This window comes from Gopherus flavomarginatus, chromosome 2 (assembly GCF_025201925.1).
Source record: "Gopherus flavomarginatus isolate rGopFla2 chromosome 2, rGopFla2.mat.asm, whole genome shotgun sequence".
NCBI lineage: Eukaryota > Metazoa > Chordata > Testudines > Testudinidae > Gopherus > Gopherus flavomarginatus.
Genome location: NC_066618.1, coordinates 267,657,764 through 267,682,904, shown reverse-complemented (window position 1 = coordinate 267,682,904; position 25,141 = coordinate 267,657,764). Strand labels below are relative to the sequence as shown.

The window sequence follows — 25,141 nt, the reverse complement described above, 5'->3', positions numbered from 1 at the left end:
CCAATATCACAAACTCCTCCTGTTTCTATTTAAATCCCTGTAGCTCTCTCCTCTGGAAGTTAGTCAGTCTAGGATATTCATTCACCAGGTGGTTACCACAAGAGATAGAGAAGCAGCAGCAGCAGACAGCAACATGCCTCCAGAAGAAAGCCAAAAAGCTACACCTGCAAAAAGGGCCATCAAAAAGATCCGAACTGCCAGCCTAGTAATCAGCTTGGCACGAGGCTGGCAACAGTGGGCAAGTGACCACAACACAAAGCAAGCCCAAGAGCCCCCAGGATGGATGCCCAATGCAGAAGAACCACCAGCCGAGCCACCAAAAGAAAGGCTATTATCAAGATGGCCAGTTTCTACTAAGAGCAACCAAGAAAAGAGTGAGGAAAAATCCTCAGGGAAGGAGGCAGTGGCTAAAAGGGATGTAGAAAAAGATTCAAGTGAATCTGATGAAGCTCTCAGAAAGCTTAACATTAAAAGCAAAGAGGTGACCAAAACCGTTGTAAGTAAAGTCTATGAAAGAGGAAATGACATTAGCCTCCTCAGTGATAGATACGAGAAGGATAATGGGAACCCAGAGATCTGCGGGTGCAAGGAGGAGTCAAGTAATTTTGACAAAATCCTTGGTGACAAAATGTCTCCTACAAGGCGGAGGAAGTGCTCAAATCTGGTGACAGAGCTAACCAAGGGTTGGAAACAGATGGAACAAGAGGATAAAGTCCCAGAGTTGGAGCTACATAAATGTCGCAGTGACAGCCTGGATACGGAGGACAGTGGTTATGGGGGCGAGGTAGAAGGCAGACTCCAGCAAGTAGAATCTGACTACATTATGAGGATTAAACGACCCATGCCATCACTGTAAGTGAACAAACACTTTATTAGAGTGCACCAAAATGATTGTTAGTCCCTGAGGGTTTCCAGGAGGGAGAGGAGAAAATGGGAAGCCAAATTTTTAGTAGCTGGATAAGGGCCAAAGGGAGGCTATCGAGTTTTAAGAAAAGGCAGCCCCCCATTTCCACCCCTGATTTGATAACTTCAGACTCACAAAGGTAATATCATGAGACTTAGATCCTTACTCGCACAGCATGAGCAAAATACTCATATTGATTATTGTGATAAACAGTTCAGTCATAGGCTGAAACATATCTAGATAAATCATGTGATAAAAAAGTTTGAATCTTGAATAGATTGCTAAAAATTGAACTCACTCTATGGATAAAGATCAACAGAGAAATTGTCTAAATTCATTGAATAAATTATTTGCAATGAACAGCATTCCAAACTTTAATAGAAATAAACAAGTAAAAGATTGGAAGGGTCAAGGTCTACCAAAGTTCGCCTTCTAACCTCCAGTCACAGGACATTTATAATTTGGAATACACCCACCTGAGTCTAACAGATGATTGATGTTAGAAGGAAAGACATGACTAGGACAATATTTTAGAAAGTAGACTCCTTGATGCAGAGTTGTACACACTTGCAACCATTCACATGTTAATTTTTCCAGCACTGATACATACGCATGCACCTAATCGCAAGGTACAGCAACCTTTCAGAAGTGGGGTGCCGAGTCTTCATTTATTCACTCTAATTTAAGGTTTCGCGTGCCAGTAATACATTTTAATGTTTTTAGAAGGTCTCTTTCTGTAAGTCTATAATATATAACTAAACTAACGTTGTATGTAAAGTAAATAAGATTTTTAAAATGCTTAAAGTTTCATTTAAAATTAAATTAAAATGCAGAGCCCCTCAGAACAGTGGCCATGACCCAGGCAGTGATAGTGCCACTGAAAATCAGCTCGCGTGCCGCCTTTGGCACGCGTGCCATAGGTTGCCTACCCCTGCTATATCGCCTGCATACATGTGTTTGTGCATATTTTTAGCACAGTCATTTTGGATGCAAACCTGTATGCACAAAAATGGAGGCTGAGTTGAGACTCCTTTGAAACTGAGATTTGACTCCCACTCTCTTGCATATATGCTCACACACAATGAGGAAAAGATTTGGGGGTCGTGATGGCTGGAAGCTGAAGCTAGACAAATTCAGACTGGAAATAAGGCATACATTTTTAACAGTGATGGTAATGAACCACTGGAACAATTTACCAAAGATGATGGTGGATTCTCCATCTCTGACAATTTTTCATTCAAAAATGGATGTTTTTCTAATAGATCTGCTCTAGGAATTATTTAGGGGAAATTCTATGGCCTGTGTTATAGATGGATATTACAATGGTCCCTTTGGGTCTAGGAATCTAGACATTTGCTGCCAACATCTGTGGTTATAACTCAGATATGGAACTGGTCTGATTAGTCAGTCAGTTAAGAAATACACTATACTTTGGTATCATTTCTCAACAAAATTTAACATCAAGTATGAATTGTCAGGTGTGAAATCCCTGGCCAGTCAGAAAAATCACTATAATCAAATCTTACAAAACAATGCTTTATCCTTCAGAAACAATCTGATGTGTAGGCGGTTCCCTTATGTCTGCAACATGGTGTGAGGAAAACAGAGAGCACAATCTGTTATTTAGGTTAAGAATTGCAGCGTATTTAACTTTCATTTTAAATATACGTGGAAAGAATTATTATGAAAAACTTACCTCTCCTACAATGAATTAAACAGTAAGTCTAAATCTTAGCATCAAACTGAACTTTAGGTAATATGTCCTTGTAAGGGTTCCTGTCTGATGATTACAAACAAAAATTGTATGTTAATTTTTGACTCCATGTGTTACCAAAATAATCAGGGGATTAAAATCCAGATATTGCAATCGGTGGAGAACTCTCATTTATTTCAATACAAACAGGATTTGGCCTACAGAGGTAGCTCCAAGAGGAATAGACATGCCCTGATGTCTAACAGCTCCTCACAAGGTCTCCCACGTAGCAAACTTTGCAGAAAAAGGCTGCAAACAGTTGGGTTGTACCTTAGTCCCTTTGATTTCAGGAAAACAAATTATCCATACACCAGAGACTGCAAGAGGGAAATTGATTTTATATATTTAAAAGTGTACTTCCTACAAAGTAAATACTACTGTAAACATTTGCCTTACCTGAAGAGCACTGCATATAGACATAAAGCAAGCTAGACTTGTTTGCAAACCTTAAAAAGAAAAAAATTAACAGAAGTGTATAAGCCTCCTTGCCACCTGTAGGATAGCAATAGAAACTACCTGGAAAAAGGAAGAGGGGGAAACAGAGAAAAAATTTCCTAGATCAGTGGTACTCAGACCTCAGTGGTTGAGGAGCCAAATTAGAGATCAACATGACCCAAAGAGCTACAGTAGTGTGAATTCATTGTTTCATTTACTCTCTCGCTCTCATTCATATATATATAATGCCCATGGATCAATCATTTTGCTGAGAGATATTCTCTCTCTCTCTCCACACACACGCACACAAACACACACATATATTTTTATGAATGAGAGCGAGTAAATAGCTATGTGTGTGTGTGGAGAGAGAGAGAGAATATCTCACAGCAAAATGACTGATCCATGGGCAGCAGGTATAATAGGCCAGGGTGCTGCGGCTGCTGACTCCCAGTTGCGGGGGAAGTTTTATTGTGCCCCATGCAGGTTCCAGGGCGGCTGAGGAGGAAGTATGCGTTATTCAGCTTCCCAAATTCATCAGTAATCTCCCTGGAGTCTGAGTAGAAGCTGAGTAGCAAATACCACCTCCTCAGCCACCCCGGAACCTACATGGGACATATCAAAAGTTTCTTCCAGACCTGAGAGACACTTTTCCCCGCACTGCTTGGGGTCTGAGGAGGGAAGGGAAGGAGAGGTGTGGAGTGGCTGCAGTTGGCCTGGGACTCCTCCGGGCAGGTGTGTGTGGGGGGGCGCTTGGGGCTTTGGACGGCCCTGGGGGGCATGGGGTCTCGGTGGTCCAGCTGCAGGAGCAGAGGCATATGGGCAGAAGGGGTGGACCTGAGCTAGCCTCCCCAAAGGGGGGCTCCACCCACTGCCCATGTCCTGATCAAGTATTATCATCCTATCAACTAGAGTTGGTTACTAACATAGTAAAAGCATCCTGATAGGTTAATAATTAAATCACACAGGGGTTTAATATCATGTGCTGTGAAGAGTTGCACGAGATACATTGAAGAGCCACTTGTGGCTCACAAGCCTCAGTCTGAGTATCACTGGCCGAGATTATTCAAGATTCCTGAGGTACTTCTTAGCTTCAGCTTATTTTTGACATCACTTTCAAATTCAGCATCTGAGGCTGGGATTTGCAAGAGAGCCTGCAGGATTTACGGTAAAATGTTCCAAAGTGTACAACTCACTTAGGAGCCTAAGTCCCATTGAAAGTCATGGGACTTAGACTCCTAAGTGAGTGGGGCACTTTTGCAACATTAACTCTTAGGTACCCAAATCCATTGAACGTCCCATGGTAGTTGGGCACTGAACTCCCTGAAGCCTCTTTGAAAATCCCAGCCTAAGAATTTAGGCCCAGATTTGTAAAGCTATTGATGCATTGTTAAATGTAACATGCTAATGTCCAACTGATTTAGGAGCCTAAAGCTCATTTTCAAAAGGAATTTCATGATTTAGGAGCCAAAATCCCATTGACGGTCAGTAGGATTTAGGTTCCTAAGTGCTTAAGTCCATTCTGAAAATATTTAGGCTCCTAAATCAGTTTGGGGTTCAGCATTGCAGTGCCTCGCTATTTATTCAATAAGAAAACCTCGCCCCCTCTATTGGGAGAATGTTCATAGATTCATAGCCTCTAAGGCCAGAAGGGACTACTGTGATTATACAATGAGGGAGAAAATCAATGAGTGGATCCTTGTAGAGTTTTCCTCCTGTTGCAGGTTTCACTGAGTAAGGGAGCCAGCTGGCCCCGTATTTCCCTTTCCTATCAGGAGCCATGTCTCCACTGTCTCGCATCGTGTGCTGTCATCTACACCTGTGCCAAGTAAGAGCAGACTGAGTGCAAACCCTATCAAATCAGAATAGCAGGATTTTACACCCACTTTAAACACACTTAGCCTGGATGTAAAAAAGCTCCACCAGGCACCAGGCCTGTGGAGAATCAGGACCAGCGTGTTCATACTGTATCCGAATCACCATGTCAGAAACGAGAGCCCTGGCAGTAGAGCTGGAGGAATAATGCCAAAACAGATATATCAATCTATCTGCAAACAAAGAGATGGACTCTGCTCCACTGCTACCCCTGGGGTCACATCATTAGTTATCTATAAACATCAGCAGCTATTCACAGAAAGTGTTCAGATTTCACAAATTTTAGCACAAACAGAGCTCTGAAAATTCAAACCAGAAGGGTCTTATTTACTGTTCATCTTTCTTCTGTTTCAGTCATCCAATCAGGGGATAGACCAATACCATGTTATACAGATGACTAATCGCATCCCATAAATAATGAATGGCTAATAGCCAATATGAAAGAGTTCTCAAACAGAGGCTGAGAACTGATCACCCATAGTAATTAGAGAATACAAATAAAGTGAATTGCACAGCCTCAGAAATCAGGATCAGTATGTTGGCAATTCACAAACAGGGTGGAAAGAGAATAAATTTGCAAGGGGTGTTATCTGCAACTAATAATATGACCTGGAACCAAACCAAATTAAATTGAACTGCTTACTAAAAATAAAATGTAACTAGCAAGGAAGTAACTATCTTTCTACTGGGGTTGCCTGAATATCTCGAATATCTTATATGTCAAATCTTAGTGCAGTTACCTGAGAGAACAGAAGATTAACCATACATACTGAGGGTAAAATAATACCTTTTATATTACTTACAGCTGTCTGCCTTACTGAAATCTGCTTGGAAAGAATAATTTTTCGCATATATAGTGCAATTATATATTTTTTAAAACAGTCATATTTCACTTTAAATTTATATTCTCAGAACATATAAAACCTGATATTTTTGTTAATCATTCAGTTTTGCTTTAACAACCACAAACTTACTTTTTGGTTTTGTTTGGTTTTAAATAAGGCAGTCTTCTGTTTCCCCTCAAGGTTTCAGTGAGAACACACCATCCCAGTAATTATTTCTCACATCAGCACCCACATCCATGCCAGCTGTAACTCTAGCTGGAATCAGACTGCATGCAAACTGCATGCAAATTCAACATTCTGGGATGATAATATTTAGTTTGTACCTAGAAACAAAACTGGTGGTGCATGAGTAATGAAAACTGCCACACAGAAGAAAAGAGCATGGAAGTTCTCATGCATTAAGCATGTTTCCGAAGAAACAACGGAAATTGACAGCACAGATCATGCAAAGGACAATATCCCCTTAGAAATACAGAATGCATTCTTGCAAAAATGCATTATTATTATTATTACTACTTATAACATGGTAGTGTTCTGAGTCCCAGTTTGGATCGGGGATCCATTGTGATAGGAGCTGTACAAACACAGAAGATTACATGCTTTCTGCCTCAAGCAGCTGACAACATATGAGACAGGGATAGACTAATCTGAAAAAATAAACTGGAAGTCAGTGTATTTACTGGTTAACGCCACAAGAAAGTAGACAGTGAGGCAAAACAGAAATGTGAAAAGCAGGAAGGGTTTAAACTGTATGATGCATGTATTAGAGGCAAAGTGAGAATTAGATTATCCCTAGCCATGTAGGGTTTGAGAGTAAAAAGTAAATGTGCTAATCTAGGCAGCTAGGGAGAAGATTAGAATGGAAAGGCGATAACAGTATTTGGTTAGAACGGAGGATTAAAGAGCTACATGGGAACAGAAAATGTAGGAGACAAAGTGAATAAAAGAACGATCAGAGAATGCAGTTCAACTATGCTGCCTCCTTCACTTCTCCTGATCCCAGGAAATTCCTGTTACAGGAGTTTTGCAGAGTTCCACAGGGAGTAGGAAGGAAGCAAGCTAAGCATGTGAGTAAGGGACAACCACTTTCCGGGTATGTCTACACAGCAAAGAAAACCCACTGGCTCGTGGGGCTCAGGCTGTTTCATTGCTGTATAGACTTCAAGGCTCAAGCTGGAGCCCGGGCTCTGGGACTCTGAGGTGGGAGGTTCCCAGAGCTCAGGCGCCAGCCCAGGCCTGGAAGTCTATGCAGCAATGAAACAGCCCTGCAGCCTGAGCCCTGTGAGCCCAAGCCTGAGTCGTCTGGCATGGTCAGCTGTGGGTGTCTAGTTGCTGTACAGACACACCCTCTATGGCGTTTACCCTTTAGCCCCATTGAAACCATCAGTATAAATTACTTTAGACTCAGTCAGCATTAACTTACCTCAGTTTTCCCTCCACAACATACCTTCTTTATTGAGTTGGGGAAGTGGCCAGCCAAGGAACCCGATGGGGGCCAGGGCTGGGCAGGATGCTGTGTAAAGGGTTAGGGCCCTTTGTGGATCTTCTGAGATCTGCAAGTTTCAGAAACCAAATTCCCTGAACGTTTTATGTGGGGGGACTCGCCTCCAAACAGGACAACAGAACGATAACTCAGTCAAAAGCTCACCAATTTCTCTCTGCTGACCGGACAACAAGCTGCACAGCTGGTTTGCTGATAGTACTGCAATGTAATATTGTAACACTCTTCTTCATCTTACACACACACACACACACACACACACACACACACACACACACACACACACACACACACACACACACACACACACACACACACACACACACACACAAAATATTCCATGATTGCAAAACAGAGGGAAGCAAAATAGTGCTTTACATCATTATGGCCACGACTGTCCTGTGCTTTACACCACATCACTGGTGCAACTGACTTTAAAAATCAACCTAACTGGCCCAGGGAGATCAGGTGTCCTCCAGTGGCATAGAAGTGAGATAAGGGCTTTTACACCAATCACCCTTTCTCTCCATTACCAGCAGAGCAGGGGCAGGGGTATGGCTGAAGAGAAGCGCTTGTGGCTGGGAAACTTGGTTGCATTGTGGTCCCATTGGGCTGTTGCAGCCTGGTAGGTTAAAGTTGCCCTCAGAGTAGTAACAGCATCAAGAATTTAAACCATTTTGCACATTTGTCCTGATTTGCACTCTGCAATATAACTGCATCTCACGATGTGGCCCAATACCTATGAATGACATTGTAGCCATGGATATTTTTAGCAGGCTCAAGGTTGAATGGGATTAGAGTGTAGTCAGAACAACACCTTCCTGCCCTTTGGGCCTTTGAAAACCTTTAAATGAGCTAAAAATGTTGGGTCACTTATTTTATTTGGGGCTTACACCAATGAAAAGTAAGTATTTTCCTATTGTATGGGGTAGTATTTGTCTTATACTTATGCACTCTGTCATATTAGTTAAATCAAAATGGACTGAAAGGCACAGATTTTCAGACAGTGGCCCCGTTCTTTCAATCATGAATAGCGGTGGGTGCAATATTTGCACTTAAATTAAATTTGAAGTGCCAATAATTGCACTTCAATTTCTAGGCCCCTGATGAACTGACAGAAACAAGGAGGATAGCTAAATGAGCAAGTAAATTGTGGGTGCAAAAGCGTGAATGTAATTACCTCTCCAGAGTGGGTTAATGCTGGGCAGAAAATGTGGCTAACAAAATAGAGATCCAGTGTATAAGTTGATGTTTTACGCAAGATCAGCCTAGCAATGAATGGTGTGGCTTTTAAATACACAATTGATAAATTGAATATGCCAACACTGAAGAACTAACCTTACAATTAGTAAAAATATGCCACCTAGTGGTTAGTACTCTGGACTGGAAAAAGTTGAGTCTTAAAAAAGAAAACAGTACAAATGAACCCCTAAAAGTGGTGAAATGAAAAAAACATCAAGCCCTATCTTTGTTTCTTTTAGTGCAAGCAGGTTTACAGAAGAACTAAGCAGCAAGGCCCACAGGAAATACAGTCCCGTTAATGCTCTGAAGGGCAGATGGCAGCAATGGGCAGACCAGCATGTGATAACGCAGAAGCTGAATCCTTTCAGTGAGGAATTTGACTACCAACTGGCCCAGTCGACACGCCTGCACAAAGGAGATAAGGGCTATGGTCGTCCTAAAGAGGGGACTAAAACTGCTGAAAGGGCCAGGAGAGCAGAGAGTCACATTCACCGGGAGATAAGAGATATGTGCTTTATCATTGCAACAATGGCTCGGGTGAGGCGTGATGGCAAGATCCAAGTCACCTTTGGCGAACTCTTTGACAGATATGTCCATATTTCAGACAAGGTTGTTGGGATTCTCATGAGAGCTAGGAAACATGGGCTGGTGGACTTTGAGGGAGAAATGCTATGGCAAGGCAGGGATGATCATGTCATAATCACTTTATTGAAATAAATGTACAACCACTCATTATGGAAACTTAAAATACATCAAATTTTTCCATTGCTGCCAGTTACTGCACCATTAAATAGTCAACATTTTGAATACAGGAATTTACCATGCAGTCGGAAAGATACTTAACATTAATTCTAGGGAGTCAGATGCTTCATAATTACTCCTGCGATACCAATCATCCTTTTTCTACCCCCTTTGTATTGTGCCATTTACCAACAGAGTTTGCAGCATTATAAAGTTATTTACCACTCAGACAAGGATGGATGTGGAAGAACTGAAGTGAATATATATATTGAATGCACCAAAATAAATGTAAAAGTATAATGGCAGCAGAGACAGCTCCACCTCAATCCCAGCCCTGAGTTGCTTTCACATACAAGACTTCCTCCAACTTAATTAACTTAGATGAGATTTTTGGAGTTATAAAGTGGGTTGGATCAGGAATCAACTGAGAATATGAACTTGAATGCGCAATCTATTAAAATGACCCTTTAGTCTTGTCCTACATTTCATAATTAAGTCACTAAAAATCTATTTAAGGGCATACAAATAGAATTTGAATGTACAGTCATCTGCATTACAACTAAGGTATAGAATATACCAGTTATTCCCTATTCTAAGTATAGCAAAATACTACTGCAGACACCACCATGCTGTAGTAACTAAATGACAAATGTTGATGTTTTAATGGTGAGCACTGTATCTGTGATGTTTTCCCTTACATTTCATACATAAAGTAAGATAAAACTTGCACAAAGAGGGCTTTATATTTAAGACTGAGAAACGGATGGAATGGTGGCATACATCCCCTACAGACAAATACTAAACACAAAGCAAGACTTGAATGCATAGAGGATATGGAAGTTCATGAAAATTACTGCATATTAGTATATAGAAATGATTTCCTATTCAATACACCTATAGCAATAAAGGGAAATTAACATACAGCACATATTCTCTACTTGTTCCTGAAATTAAGCGTATGGTGCTAGACACTTGTACATTTTCTGTAATGCACCTGTTTACAAGATCATGATGCAGGAGTAACAATGAATGGTAGGAGCTGTAATAACCTTAGTCCCAGATTTGGACCTTAGCGTCCAAAATATGGGGGTTAGCATGAAAACCTCCAAGCTTAGCCACCAGCCTGGACCTGGTACCTGCTGCCACCACCCAAAAAATTAGAGTGTTTTGGGGCACTCTGGTCCCTCTGAAAAACCTTCCCTGGGGACCCCAAGACCCAAATCCCTTGAGTCTCACAACAAAGGGAAATAATCCTTTTTCCCTTCCCCCCTCCAGGTGCTCCTGGAGAGATACACAGACACAAGCTCTGTGAAACTACACAGAGATACTCCCCCTCTCTGTTCCCAATCCTGAAAACAAAAAGTACTTTCCTATTCCCCCAGAGGGAATGCAAAATCAGGCTAGCAATCCAACACACAGATCTCCCCTTGATTTCTTCCTCCCACCAATTCCCTGGTGAGTAAAGAAAAACTCCAACAGGTCTTAAAAGAAAGCTTTATATAAAAAGAAAGAAAAATACATCCAAATGTCTCTCTGTATTAAGATGATACAATACAGGGTCGATTGCTTAAAAGAATATTGAATAAACAGCCTTATTCAAAAAGAATACAAATCAAAGCACTCCAGCACTTATATTCATGCAAATACCAAAGAAAAGAAACCATAGAACTTACTATCTGATCTCTTTGTCCGTACACTTAGAAACAGAAGACTAGAAAGTAGAAAGTACTTCTCCAAAGCTCAGAGAAAGCAGGCAGACTCACAAAAGACCTCAGACACAAAATTCCCCCCACCCAAAGTTGAAAAAATCCGGTTTCCTGATTGGTCCTCTGGTCAGGTGCTTCAGGTGGAAGAGACATTAACCCTTAGCTATCTGTTTATGACAGGAGCATTTTCCAGTAGACAGAGCCTACTTCCGTGAGTGAGGAATACATGAGCAATATTTTTCCTAATTAAACAAACAGAATACATCCTCTGTTTATTCAGAAAGCCGGTGTTTCATAAGATGTTCTACAGCAGGGGTTGGCAATCTTTCAGAAGTGGTGTGCCGAGTCTTCATTTATTCACTCTGATTTAAGGATTTGTATGCCAGTAATACATTTTAAGGTTTTTAGAAGGTCTCTTTCTATAAATCTATAATATACAACTAAACTATTGTCTTATGTAAAGTAAATAAGGGTTTTAAAATGTTTAAGAAGCTTTATTTAAAATTAAATTAAAATGCAGAGCCTCCCGGACCGGTGGCCAGGACCCGGGCAGTGTGAGTGCCACTGAAAACCAGCTCATGTGCCACCTTCAGCATGCGTGCCATAGGTTGCCTACCCCTGTTCTACAGAATGTGGGCCTAATTCTACAACCCTTATTCATGTTAGGTTGTTCCAATGAAGTCAATGGCACAATTTCAGTCCAAGCAATGTTCAATGTGGGTAAAGGTTGCAGAATTCAGCAATGTAAGTTTTAAGTGGTGTTTCTATACTATGTACCTTACTTCTATGCTGTACTATAGTATAGAGTTCTATATTGTGTATAACGCATACTGGATTATAGACTTCTCAAGACTATTACTTTGTAAATTTCACATAGTATATACTATTGCCAGAATAAAATATTCATTTAGGAGGAAAAAAGTTTGGGCAAACAATTTACATACAGTTAAAAATGAGAACCCAAATTATTTCCTTTGATAAGTTTCTTTCAAACTGAAAGACCAAACATCTTCTTGAAGAAGAAAAGGGTATCCGGACATTTTGTCTCAATTTTGTAAACCAAGAACTGTTAATTTAGCATTAAAACACAAATACTCCAGTTTGAACTTCCTGGTAGGCATATTTTTTTAAGCAAATAAAACAGACCTCAAATTTTTTTTTACATGCAAATAATTCAAGAACCAAATAATATGCTCCTACAGTAAACATCTTGTTCTAAAACAATATTAACATTGTAAGCAAGGTAACTGATTGTGAAGTTAGCCAAGATAAAAACATATTACATTGCAAGTCTGATCCAATAGCTTTTTTGGTGACAATGCGACTACTCATGCAAATAAGAGCTGCAGGACCAGGCTCTAATTTGCAGATAAATATTGTAATATGAAATGCCGTATGTATTACCCTCCGTGGTTCTTCATATAAATACCGCTATACCTATTTAATTATTAAGTCATTTGCCTGTTGTCCTTTAAAAGGCTGTCAAAGTACAATACCTGAATGACAAATAAAATACTAATTTGAGTACCATGCTTGCTTATTTTTTCCACCCCTACTTAGAAGAGAAGCGTGTTCATTCACATATTGTCTGATACATTAACAGGCCATTTTAAAATGTGAACTTCCCCTGCTCCAAGCTGCTACCCTGTTAGATACTCATCCTTGTGCTAATGGGATTTTCATAGCAGTGTATATTCAAGCTGGGAAGCAGGATCATTCTTTAAATAGGACACTCAAAACAAGATAGGTTATATTTACATATCTTTTACACCGTCCCCTGGACACTATGGCATGGAGAAAGTTTCTGCCAAAAGAAAGGAAATTACATTGGCTAGGATTGGATGACTAATATGCAGTTAGGTGCAGTTATGAATTGATGGAGACATGATTAACCTGCTCGAAGACTGAGGGCTTATTTTCACTGCAGGGATAAATCAACCTAAGTTATGCTACTCCACACACACGCGCACACAGTAGTATATACGCAGCTGGAGTCAATGTAGCTTAGGTCAACTTACCCCAGTGTCTTCACAGTATTGAGTCAACAGGAGATGCTCTCTGGTCAATTTCACTTACTCTTCTCAGAAAGCTGGAGTACTGGTGTCAACTGGAGAGTGCTCCGCTATCCATTTAGCAGGACTTCACTAGACCCACTAAACCGATCCCAGCTGCATTGATTGCAGCAGCACTGATCTCCTGGATAGTGCTCCTAAGGACCAGGGACTGAGAGCCATTGAACCAAACTATAAACCCTGTATATAAGGGAAACCACTTCAAGCCGGGGGTGTGGCAGCACCCTCAGTTCCAGCACCTATGGACTGGATTTTGCTGTTTAACAAAGGTGAAGTATTTCTGAATGTTGTAACACATGGCCAGAAAGAGTTAAACATCCTGCAAAATAAATAACCTTCAAAAGGCACGTGGGAAGATGATGATTGTGTTTTTGTGTATTTACATATATATGAGTAGGGTTAACAATAATCAACAGTCCCTGTCTCTGTTGTATTCTATTAATTCAGAGATCAAAACAATATCCTGGCATAGGATATCTCTGTATTAATTTCTCTTTGAAATGTATAGTAAGTCATCTGTGAATGGTGGAGAAACAAGCAAATTGCCTTATGTTAATTTGTATAGCTAAGTACCGGTGATGGACTTCCTTCAAAGTCATCCTAATTACCTTTTATTCCCAGAAAAACTCCCAACTTGTCAAAGAGGACATGAAATTGTGTAAAAGAGCCTTGGGTCCTGATTCTGTCATCTCATATCTGCTTAAGCTTTATTGGGGGAAGTTTGAATAGCAAGACTCAGGTCCCAGTTATGCTGATACACCCTGAATATATCTGAACATTGGACTATAATCTATGAACTATTTCTGAAATAACTCTTTGCAACTACAAAACTCACCGTCTCTGCTATGAATCTGAACCTTAGTGAATTGAACTCATGTCTGTATGTATATTAATCTTTTAACCATACTCTTATTTTTAAATAAATTTTAGTTTAGTTAATAAGAATTGGCTGTAGCATATATTTGGGTAAGATCTGAAACATTCATTAACCTGGGAGGTAATGTGTCTGATCCTTTGGGATTGGTAGAACCTTTTCTTTTATATGATTAAATAAGATTTTCAGAAATCCTAATATTTGGCTTAGGTACCTGGATGGAGGCTTGAGTCTGGATCTCTTTAAGGGAACTGTGTTGTTTGGACTTCTGAGTAAGGAGTAAGGTAATAAAGAAGCTGTTTTGTGCTGGTCTGGTAAATCTAAGTATTGAAAATATCCACCTGCTTTTTGGGGATTGTCTGCCTGACTCTTTGCAGTTCACCCTAATTGAGTGACCACAGCTGGCCCCCATGGAATCTCCGTCACAAATGTACTTGGGGAATAAATACTATTACAGTAGTAAGGACTACCTGTCTGAATGATAATTACAATACTGATTCTTGTTAGAGAAAGCTACCAACTTAAAAAAAAACCACTCCACTTCATTTGACTGGCAAGAATAGCCATTAGGAAGCTTATTCTAATGGACAGGAAGTATAATAATATCTCCAGTACAGGCTCAGTGGTTGTGCTCTATGACCTTGCAAGGTTGGGACAGGATTGATGTTCTAAAAAAGCATTTAATGTTGGTATTTGTACAAAGCATCTTTTCTTTAATCTGCAGAACACATTATACTACAGAAACTTGACTTTTTTTTTTTTTACTTGGTCACTGTCATAAACAGCTAGTTAAGGGTTAATGTCTCTTTTACCTGTAAAGGGTTAATGTCTCTTTTACCTGGAAAGGGTTAATAAGCTCAATGAACCTGGCAGACACCTGACCAAAGGACCAATCGGGGGACAAGATACTTTCAAATCTTGGTGGAGGGAAGTCTTTGTTTTGTTCTTTGTTCGCTCTTGGAGCTAAGAGGGACCAGAAGTGCAACCAGATCTGTCTCCAATCTTTCTGAAATAGTCTCTCATGTTCAAAATAGTAAGTACTAGATAGAAGGCGGATTAGTCTTTATGGTTGTTTTATTTGCAAATGTGTATTTTGCTGGAAGGATATTTTACCTCTGTTTGCTGTAACTTGTATCTTAGGCTAGGGGGGAGGGAATCCCTCTAGTCTATATAAGCTGAAGACCCTGTAAACATTTTCCATCTTGATTTTACAGAGAATTTTTATTTTTTCTATAATTAAAAGCTCTCTTTTTTCAGAACCTGATTGATTTTTTTCCTTGTGTAAGACTCAAGGGGATTGGGTCTGAACTCACCAGGGAGTAGTGGAGGGAGAGAAGGGGGGGAAGGTTAATTCCTCTCTGTTTTAGGATCCAAGGAGTTTGGATCAGTTTTTATCTCAGGGAAAGTCTGGGAGGGGGAAAGGAGGGGGAATGGTTAATTCCTCTCTGTTTTAAGACCCAAGGGATTTGGGTCTTGGGTCCCCCAGGGAAGGTTTTGGGGGACAGAAAGTGTACCAAAACACTATATTTTTGGTTGGTAGCAGCGTTATCAGATCTAAGCTAGGAATTAAGCTTGGAAGGGTGCATGCAGGTCCCCACTTTCTGGACGCTAAAGTTCAAAGTGGGAATAATACCTTGACAGACACTCATACATCTAAAATAAAGCCCTCCTGGGGGAACACAAGGCTATGTTCCACTAGTTTAATAAGGTAGTTAAATTATGGAATTTGCACCGGACAGCAAAATAAGTTCTATTTGTTGACTTCTCTTCTGGAGTCTATGGGAACACTGATCACTTCATCCAAGTATTCATTTTAAACGTGCCTCAGATAGAGGGTTGATCTTACAATAGCAGACCTCCTCTGTGAGATAGAGACACCCAAAATACTGTTCTGAGGAGCGGTTGAAGAAGGGGGAAGACATATATAGCAGAGCCCTCATCCAGCTTTGCCAAGTGGATAGCTAGGAACTGATTTGTCTGACCATCTCATCTGAAGAACCAAAGCCTCCTATGCCTACAGGAAACAGATCTGAGACCTACATCCCCTTCCCTCCTTTTCTAGGGAGAAGTTCTTAGCCCAAGGAATTTTTTAGATTGACAGGAAGCATACTTGCAATCCTGCCTATCCATGTTAGCAGTGCTTATAAAAGCATATGGGGGTATTTAGTATGTCAGATGTTTCATACTTTATTCCTGTTGCCTTCACTTTTCATGCTTAAAATAGGTTGAGACAATGCCTGCCTGGACTTAGTTGTGTGTGAAGGACCCGTATAGTCAGCAGGCTGCTCTTTCAAGTAAGAATCTTCTACAGGTAGAAGAGAAAGTTACTCACCTTGTGCAGTAACTGAGTTTCTTCGAGATGGCTGTCCCTGTGAATGCTCCACTTTAGGTGTCTTGGTGCCCTGCGCTTATAATCGAAGATTTTTAGTAGCCATGCCCAGGTTGGCTGTGTGCGTGCAGTAGCCATTTATGCCACTCCGGTTACCCACATGCACAGCCAACCATTCCCCAGTTCCTTCTCTACCCCAGAGGATCGACGTGAAACTCTGAAGAAGAGGGAGGGTGAGTAGTGGAGAACCCACAGGGTCAACCATCTTGAAGAACCTCCATTACGGCACAAGATGAGTTGTCGTCGCGTCCCCCTCCTCGGAGTGTCCCTGTGGGTGCTCCACTTTAGGAGTAAAGTAGTGCCCCTCAGTGGAAGAGAGGGCCTTCAGAGTAGATTTATGTAAGGAGGAAAGCACTGAGAGTCCAAACCGAGCATCTGCAGCTGATTGTTGTTCTAATGCATAGTGTTTGATAAAAGGGATGGGCAGATGCCCACGTAGCTGCTTTAGATATGTCCATGATGGGTACATTATGAGAAGGGCTACAGACGTGGATAGTGCTCTAGTGGAGTGTGTGAAAAGTCCAGATGGAGCTTGCAGCTTATAGGTTTGGTAACATAATTGGATACATGTAGATATCCATTTAGATAGCCTCTGCTTGGAGATGGTTTGACTATGGGAACATTCTGTTGTGGATACAGTCTGGATGACTTTATAAATGTTTTTGTTCTTTCTATATAAACCGCTAGCACTCTGTGGAGGTCCAGCGGGTGAAGGGAGGCCTCCCTGTTGTCAGCATGTGATTTAGGGAAAAATACAGGTAAGTAAATGGGCTGGTTGAGATGGAAGGGGGAGGTGACCTTGGGTATGAATTTAGGTTGTGATCATAGGATTACTTTGTCTTTGAAGAATGTGGTATAAGATGGGTGTGCCATTAGGGCACTCTGCTCTCCGACCCTTCCTGCTGACATGATAGCTACTAGGAAGGTGACCTTCATGGATAGGTGCAACAACAAGCAGGGCACGGAGAACAAGATTGGGATCCCACATGGAGGTCGGGTCCTGTAGTGTGGACTACATGTTCTCTATGCCCTTAGGAAGTGTTTAATCAGTGCATGAGCGAAGATGGTGACATCATCAGATTGGAAGGAGGTGATGGCTGCTAGATGCACTCTGAGTGAGCTAGTAGATAGGCCAGATTTTTTGAGTGTCAATAAGTAGTCTAGGATTATGGGTAGTGGGGCCGACTGTGGAATAATCTGCTTGTCCTGGCATCAAGTACAGAATCGTTTCCACTTGTGCGTGTGTCTTTCATGTGGTCAGCCGCTGACTGTTCAGTAGGATGTCTTGTACTTCCTTAGAACAGTCTGTCTCAAGTCCTGTCATCCATAGATTAGACAGGCCTTGAGATGGGGCACTGAAATGTTGGGGTGATGGAGGCATCCTGCATCAGCAGATGGGGCACAAGGGAAAGGTTTGTGGTTGTCTCACAGCCATCTGTTTCAGGTATGGAAATCATGTTTGTCTGTGCCACGTTGGTGCAATGGAGGATGACTCTGGATTTGTCTTGCTTGATCTTGTGAAGGACATGGCTCAATAGAGGGATTCAGAGGGGGAAGTGGGGAAAAAAGGCATACAGTAGTGCAGCCTCCCATTTCACAAGGAAGCAGTCTCCCAGAAAGGCGTGGCCCAGTCCAGCCCTGGAGCAGCATTGTGGGCACTTGACATTGTGGGCCATGGCAAAGAGATCTATTGAGAGGAATCCCCATTGTTTGAATATAGTTTTTAGTATTCCAGGATCCATCTCCCGCTTGTGGGTTTGTGAAAAGTTCCTGCTTAGTTGGTCTGCTGTTACATTCTGGCATCCGGGCAGGTAAAATGCTATGATGTCTATGTTATTGGAGATGCACCACTGGCAGAGGTGAACTGCTTCTGCACAGAGGAGATAAGATAGGGCCCCTCCTTGGCAATTTACATAAAACATAGTTGCCAAGATGTCCATGAGAATCTGGACAGTCTTTTGCGGATTAGAGGGAGAAAGCGCTGGCAGGCCTTTTGGGCTTCCCTTAGCTCCAGTTGATTTATGTGGGGATTGGACTCCACTGGGGGCTAGTGACCTTGGATGGTATTGTCACACAAGTGTGCCCTCCCCATCCCACCAGAGAGGCATCTGTGGTGACTGTTACAGTTGGAGGTTTTTGTTGGAAGGGGATACCTGAAAAAAACATTTATATACTGTGTCCACCATGTGAGCAAGTTTTTTACCCTGCTGGGCATTGTAAGATGTCTGTTGAGTGAGTGCCTGTGTGGAATAGAGACAGTGAGGAGGCACCTCAGGTGGAGCCTGGCATGTTTCATGACAAACGTCGTAGCCGCCATGTGCCCAGGAATTGTAAACACGTTCTGGCGTACATTTGTGGGCTGACTCTTACTGTTGTAATTAGATTTGTTAAGGTAAGAAAGCGCTGTTGGGATAGTTGTGCTGTTGCTGTGAGATGGTCAAGGTGTGCCCCTATAAAATCCAACTGTTGGGTGGGTGTCCAAGTGGATTCCTGAAGGTTGATTTGTAACCCTAAGTCCGTAAACACGGTTATAGTGGTGTGAGTGGAGTCGATTGCTGCCTGGTATGTTGGTGCTTTCAAAAGGCAGTCGTCTAAGTGGAGAAAGATGGTAACATGAAAATAAGTATATTGCAGGTTGAGGGCCAAGAGCCAATCTCCTTTCTCCAATGCCAGAATTATAGTTGCTAGAGTCACGATCTTAAAACATTCCGTCTCACGAGCTTGTTTAGTTTTTGCAATTCGAGAATGGGCCCCCACCCACCTGTTTTCTTCTGAGTGAGAAAGTAATGTGAATAAAACCTTCTGCCCGTGTTGAGCTGGTACAAGTTTTATGGCACCTAATTGTAGGAGATGGTTTATTTCCTGTTCCAGCAGATGCACATGAGAAGGGTCCCTGAAGAGGGATGGGAAGGGGGTGGGTAGGTGGAATAGAGATAAAAGGGACTGAGTAGCCTTTCTGGATAATTTCCATAACCCATTTGTCTGTGGTAACGGTTTTCCAGACTGGGTTGAATGGTGAGAGGCGGCCACCAAATGGGCTGGAGATTTGCTGCAACTCTGGGATTGAAGAATCTGGGGTTCTCATGTCCTCGACTAACGCTTCAAAACATTTGCCTTGAAGTGGATGCCTGAGACGTAGATGACTGATCTTGTGTTTGTTGGCGTCTCCTCTGCCTTTGTTTGTGGCGCTGGTCATAGTGTCTTTGAGACTAGGTGTATGGGGCAATCCAGATTCGTTGGATTATGGAATCTGCCTGGTTTCTTTTTGTTCACAGGGACAGAGATTCCAAGTCTCTTTAATGTTGCCTGGGAGTCCTTCAAGGTGTGCAAGGACATGTCTGCGCTCTCTGCAAACAATTTTTGGCCTTCAAAAGGTAGGTCCTCTATGGTTGCTTGAACTTTTTTGGGAAACCTGGAAATACAGAACCAGGAAGCCCTACGCAAGACTACAGACATAGTGATACATCGTGCTGCATGTCAGCAGAATCAAGAGAAGCCTGCAGGGCCATTCTGGCAATGAGGGAACCTCCTGCAATGTTGGCCTTGTATTGCTCTTTTTTGTCTTCTGGAAGATGTTTAAAAAAGGCTGACATCTGGGAAAACATGTTGTCCATGTAATTTGGCTAGTAAGACTGAGTAGTTGGCTATACGGAGTTGGAAGGTAGCCAATGAGTAGGCTTTCCTTCCAAAAAGGTCTAGCCTTTTCCAGTCCTTATCCTAAGGGGTGGTTCTCGACTGACGATGCTTCCCCCTTTGATTAACTGCTTCTACCACCAATGAGTTTGGGGTAATGTGGGTGAACAAAAACTCAGCCACCTTAGCTGGTATATAGTAACTTCTTGTCTTGTCACCTATACAAGGTGGAGCTGTGGCTGGTGTCTGCCAGACAATTTTTGCAGGGTCCATAATGGCTGCATTAATGAGTAGTGCAAGCTTAGCTGATGGAGAAACACTGGGTATTAAGCTCCTCAAGACGTCTCGGTACTGGACATTCCTGGTGCCTCGCGGTCCGACGTTCTTGGTGCCGTCAGTACCGGGGCAGACTTTCTGGTTGGAGATCACTTTTTCTGAGGCAAATCTTGCTGCGGTGAAGAGACTGCTTTTCTGTGGCTTTTCTTTCTTTTTTTTTTTTTTTAGGAACAGAGTCCTTAGTAGCCATTTTGGAGGAGGATCCCATGTCTGAGGAGGCTGTTGGCCCAGAGGTGTCCTGGACTCCAGGTCGGCGGCTGGTCTGAGGGATTTCTCCATTGTCAGGAGTTTCAACTGGAGATCTTAAGCCTTCCTTGTCCTAGCTGTCATTTTTTTGCAGTGGGGACACTTTTGATAGCTATGTGTATCCCCCAGGCACCGGACACACTGTGCGTGGCTGTCAGAGACCGATATAGACAGTCTGCAAGTGAGACAGCATTTGAAACCTGGAGAGCCAGGGATCTCTGAGAGGCTATGTTGAAAGCAAGAATAGGAATAATCCCTTTGTTATGCCTCTTTTGTCATTGGGAGTTACCCGCTTGAGGCGGGGGAAATGGGAGGATTAGGAAACAAAAAAGTTTTTAAAATATAAAAGGAAGAGAGGGTATTACATGGGAAGGAACTGAAATAATAGAAGTATCTAAAGTTGTGAGGGTGCTACTGTCGTTCCGACCGACGCCAAAGGTGGCAGAGAAGGAACTGTTGGCTGTGCACGCGGGGTAACCACTCAGAGCTGCATGAACTGGCTGGGGGCACTCCTACTACATATCTCTGATTAGAAGCACACCAAGACACCTAAAGTGGTGCACCCACAAGGACACTTCTTGAAGAACAACTGATTCCTGAAGCACCAGGGAAAACAGCCCCATTTATCTTCAGTCCAGGATGGGCTCCACAGAAGCTCTTCCCCTCTCAATTGCATGGAAACCACATGGGCTAGATAGGTCTGCATTTCTCCTGTGATCTCATAAAGGATGCCCTGGAGTGTATGTGGAGGTGCCTGTTATAGAGCTGGTAGCACAGGGAGGAAGCTAGGCCTGAAGGTCCCTTACCATAATCTCTATTATGGACAACGTCTGTGCTATGTCTGGTGGTCTCCATCCATGACTCACAAGGAAGAGAAGTGACTGAGTTCTGCTGTCAGAGCCGTAGTTGCTAGTACAGCCTATAGGGACTCAGGCAGGATCTTCAAGCTGATGCACTGCCCTCTTGGTTTCAATGTCCTCATAAGAAATGGGGATTCCTGCCCCACAGCAAGCAGTTCCAATTTTGCCACGCTCCTTTGTAGCTAGGGAGGCTGAGCCAAACCCAGCCATCTAGGCAGTATTGGAAACAGTATCCTACCCCCAGAGACACCAACCTCCCCGCCACGAGTCACTCGATAAAAGGGATGGAGAAGAGAGACAGCCCTAGCTTCTCTGATCATGGCAAGGTCCCTAAAGCCTGCAAGGCACCAGCTACTGGAAATGCCTCCAAAGGGGAAACGGAGTGAGGGGTGATCTCCTCAAAAGGCAAACACAGCATAGTGATACTGCTGGGAATTGGATCGTCATGGCCTTGAGCCAAAGTATTAGCCTAAAAATCTTAACTAATGTTTGGGATCTCCTCTAAAAAGTTCTGCAGCAAGGAGGGCTGGCTCAGCCACGGGCCACTAAGGAGGTAGAGAAAACTGGAGGGAACTACAGGGAGTGTGGCATTCCCCTGCTGCCAGTGACTGACAGGTCTGGTTCTGCCTCCACCCCCAATCTGGAAGCAGGCTGAAGTACCCTTTCTAAGGTATATGCGGACCTAAGCAGGAAGAAGAACTGAATTGCTAAGTTGGCACCTTTGGCTGCACACAACTCCGGCAGTAACAGTGATCACTATCATCTTTACTACTTTGTTCTTTGGTTCTCACCATTTCAATTCAACACAGACTTCTATTCCCCCCCACCATAATATCCTATTTAGATGTTTACCTGTTATCTCGGATAAAAGCCACAACTGATTTCAAATACCATTAATAAACTCCCACAGCGGCAACCACCCAAATCAACCGAACACGTAACATCTGTATACAGCACTCAAAAATAATCTACTTTTACATTTCTTCAGAGTTTTAGAATTCAGAGACCCTAAACATTGTGTCAATAAAGCTACTTTAATAAACTCGTATTACTGAATACAGTGAATGCTCTCTCATGGTTAATGTTACTTGCCCTATTCACACCAGCATGAAGGGCACCATAAAAAGTCCTCAGTATCATGTAAGTCCTTAAATTGTTTTTTTTCTTTTTTCTCTTGTGACATATTTATTTACCAAATGTCCTTGAGACAAACTGGGATGGAGATGGTTTATGTGGATCCTCTGTATTGCAGTGACTTTAACCCACAAAGACTAGCTGAAATATGGGAAATGATTCTTTCTGAATATTAAATAGCAAACAAAAATCCTCTTGAAAACCACCCCCAAATCTTTGGTTGTTCCAATGTATTTTTTTTATACTGTTACTCCCTTATGAAACTCATTTTAAATAATGGGGCAATAAATATTTGAGTAATCAATAGGTTATCTAAGTTTTGCTATAAAATAGCTGAATAGTTGATTTCCTTGTTACTAACACTCAATTTCTTTCAAAAATTCCCTCCCTCTCCATTTTGTGTTTTCTTCAACTTTATAGATGCCTACAAGAGTTACTGCCCAGATACTTAACATCAAAACCTTTTAGCCCCAGGTGTGAAGAGTGACAGTACAATAACAGCATGAAAATATACTTACATATCTATCTTCTATTAAATGTTTTATTGGCTTGAGATGTATTTTAATTATACAAGTTTCTTCCTGATGCATGTAATTTCACGCCTGTCTGCCCCCTTCCCCCATCCCAGACAGTTGCTCTTTCAGTTTTGTGATCCATGTTCCCCACAGACTGAGTTCCTTCTCTGATCCCAAAGGCTTTTCATTTGCTGATCTGCTTCACTGGGAATCAACAAATGAGCATAAGTGAAGACTACATGTGAAAGAACAGGGCCTTTATCGAGATTTATAAATTGAGTAAAGACCATACTAACATTCAGTGAGAAAGCAGCATTTAAAAATCAGATGTTTATATAGCTGATAAGACCTGGAATTCTTGATGCAATGTAAATCTGATCAAACATCAACTCAGTGCACTGAGTTTATAATATTGAGACATGATACAGATTTTGATCTGGCACTAGACTCATTCAAAATCCAGTCTATAAAATGGATTCTCTCTTCGGTCTGTGTCAAGCCTCAGTTTCTTGCAATCACTGGAGCAATGAGGTTCTTGGCAGTAAGGTGGAAGGGAACTATATCCTGTAAAATTCCTGGTGAGACTGAAGCAAGGAGACATTTAAAGGTCAGAACAAAGATCTCTTTGGTGTGGTCAACACACAGCTGCACAGATTTTAAACTGTTTAAAATAACACCTTTAGTTAAAGACATTATTTTAAACAATTTATCTGAAGTCTGAGCAACTGTGTGCACACTCAAATTCAAACCTGATTTATATCAATTAACCAGTTTCAAACTGATACAAATGTGTCCATACATAGGTGTGCACCAGTTTAATTAAATAGGTTCAACTTTGTATTTAGACAAATCTTGTGTTATATCCTGTTACAGAATGTTGTTGTTTTCCGATCATTAAATGCCTCTGGGGAGACTTTAACTAGCCACTAAAGCTCCCATAAACTCAAGGTACTTTGAATTTTGTGTCAAGGCCTTTTTGATGTAGCTTATATTTTCTGAACATAAAATTGTTAATGCTTGGGAATTTGGCCTCAAAGTGGAGCCTCCATTCAAGTAGGTGCTAAATTCCCAGGAGAATAACACAGCCCTAAAGTACAAGAGAGAAAGAGACAGACCTACTTATTACTGGAAGAATATACACAATTTTATATCAATACATGTCCTCAAAGTCAATTATTCCAAATTTAAATTAGTTATACTTAAATCAGAAGTCTAATTCTACAATTAAGAGAATCAGAGATCATACAGCAGAAGGAAAAAGTGACGTGGAATGCAGCACCTGAACTCTCAGGAGAGCAGGAATTGACAGTGTTTAGATGACATGTGTTACATATACTGCTTAAGGTAAATACAAAAGAAATCTAAAAAACTGCTCTTCACTCTCAGTATCATACACTGAAAGTTATATGATACTGGTATGTAAGTTTATAAATATTTACTCTTCCCCCAGTTCCAAAAACTGGAAGAAACTATTTAGTTACATTGTAGATCATCATAATATACCAAAATAAAAAAGTGGTATAGAGAAGGTCCTACATTCAGGAAGTCACTGTGAAAATAGCAATAATTGACCATTTCGCTAAATAAATTCAAACTCAAATTTAATTTTACATGTATTTAGATTTATTTGCTATATATGTATCACTATGACCTTATAGTACTTGAAATCCATTACAGGATTGTTTATAGTCAGTCTTAACTCCACAAAGACAATAATACTGCTGTGGAAGATCAATGGGGAGAAAAGCAATTTAATATATTTACAGTTCCTTATTTTTGTAAACATTTAATCTACATACTGTACTAAGCTCTAACAAGGGTAAAGAGCTATACATAGAGACTGGAAATGGGGCCCTGTATTTCTATTCATATTGCGTATTAGCATATTATACATAGAGCATCTGCCCTTTTTCATTACCACAGCAGTAATCTTTCCTCAGATAAGTTTTTAAAACTTTTCAAAGAACTAAATATACTGAAATACTATACAACTACATCTATTTAAGCCAACCCATTTGGCTTTTATTCCATTTCTAGAATAATTTAAAGTGCTATAAGCAACCCGTTAATCAACACTTTT

General features: G+C 41.4%; 1 protein-coding gene across 1 annotated transcript; it reads left to right on the top strand.

Annotated features, from left to right (window-relative positions):
* Window positions 1-77: 77 nt before the first annotated feature.
* ABRA (actin binding Rho activating protein) lies at window positions 78-9,481 on the top strand. Its single transcript, XM_050941089.1, has 2 exons — window positions 78-852; window positions 8,795-9,481. Exons 1-2 carry the CDS (start codon window positions 134-136, stop codon window positions 9,270-9,272), a joined length of 1,197 nt encoding a protein of 398 aa, XP_050797046.1. The 5' UTR covers window positions 78-133; the 3' UTR covers window positions 9,273-9,481.
* Window positions 9,482-25,141: the final 15,660 nt, after the last annotated feature.

Excerpts from the sequence above, each read along its gene's own strand:
- ABRA (XM_050941089.1), top strand. The coding sequence starts at position 134 with ATGCCTCCAGAAGAAAGCCAAAAAGCTACACCTGCAAAAAGGGCCATC. Across the intron at positions 853-8,794 it reads AAACGACCCATGCCATCACT|TGCAAGCAGGTTTACAGAAG; the intron begins GTAAGTGAACAA and ends TGTTTCTTTTAG.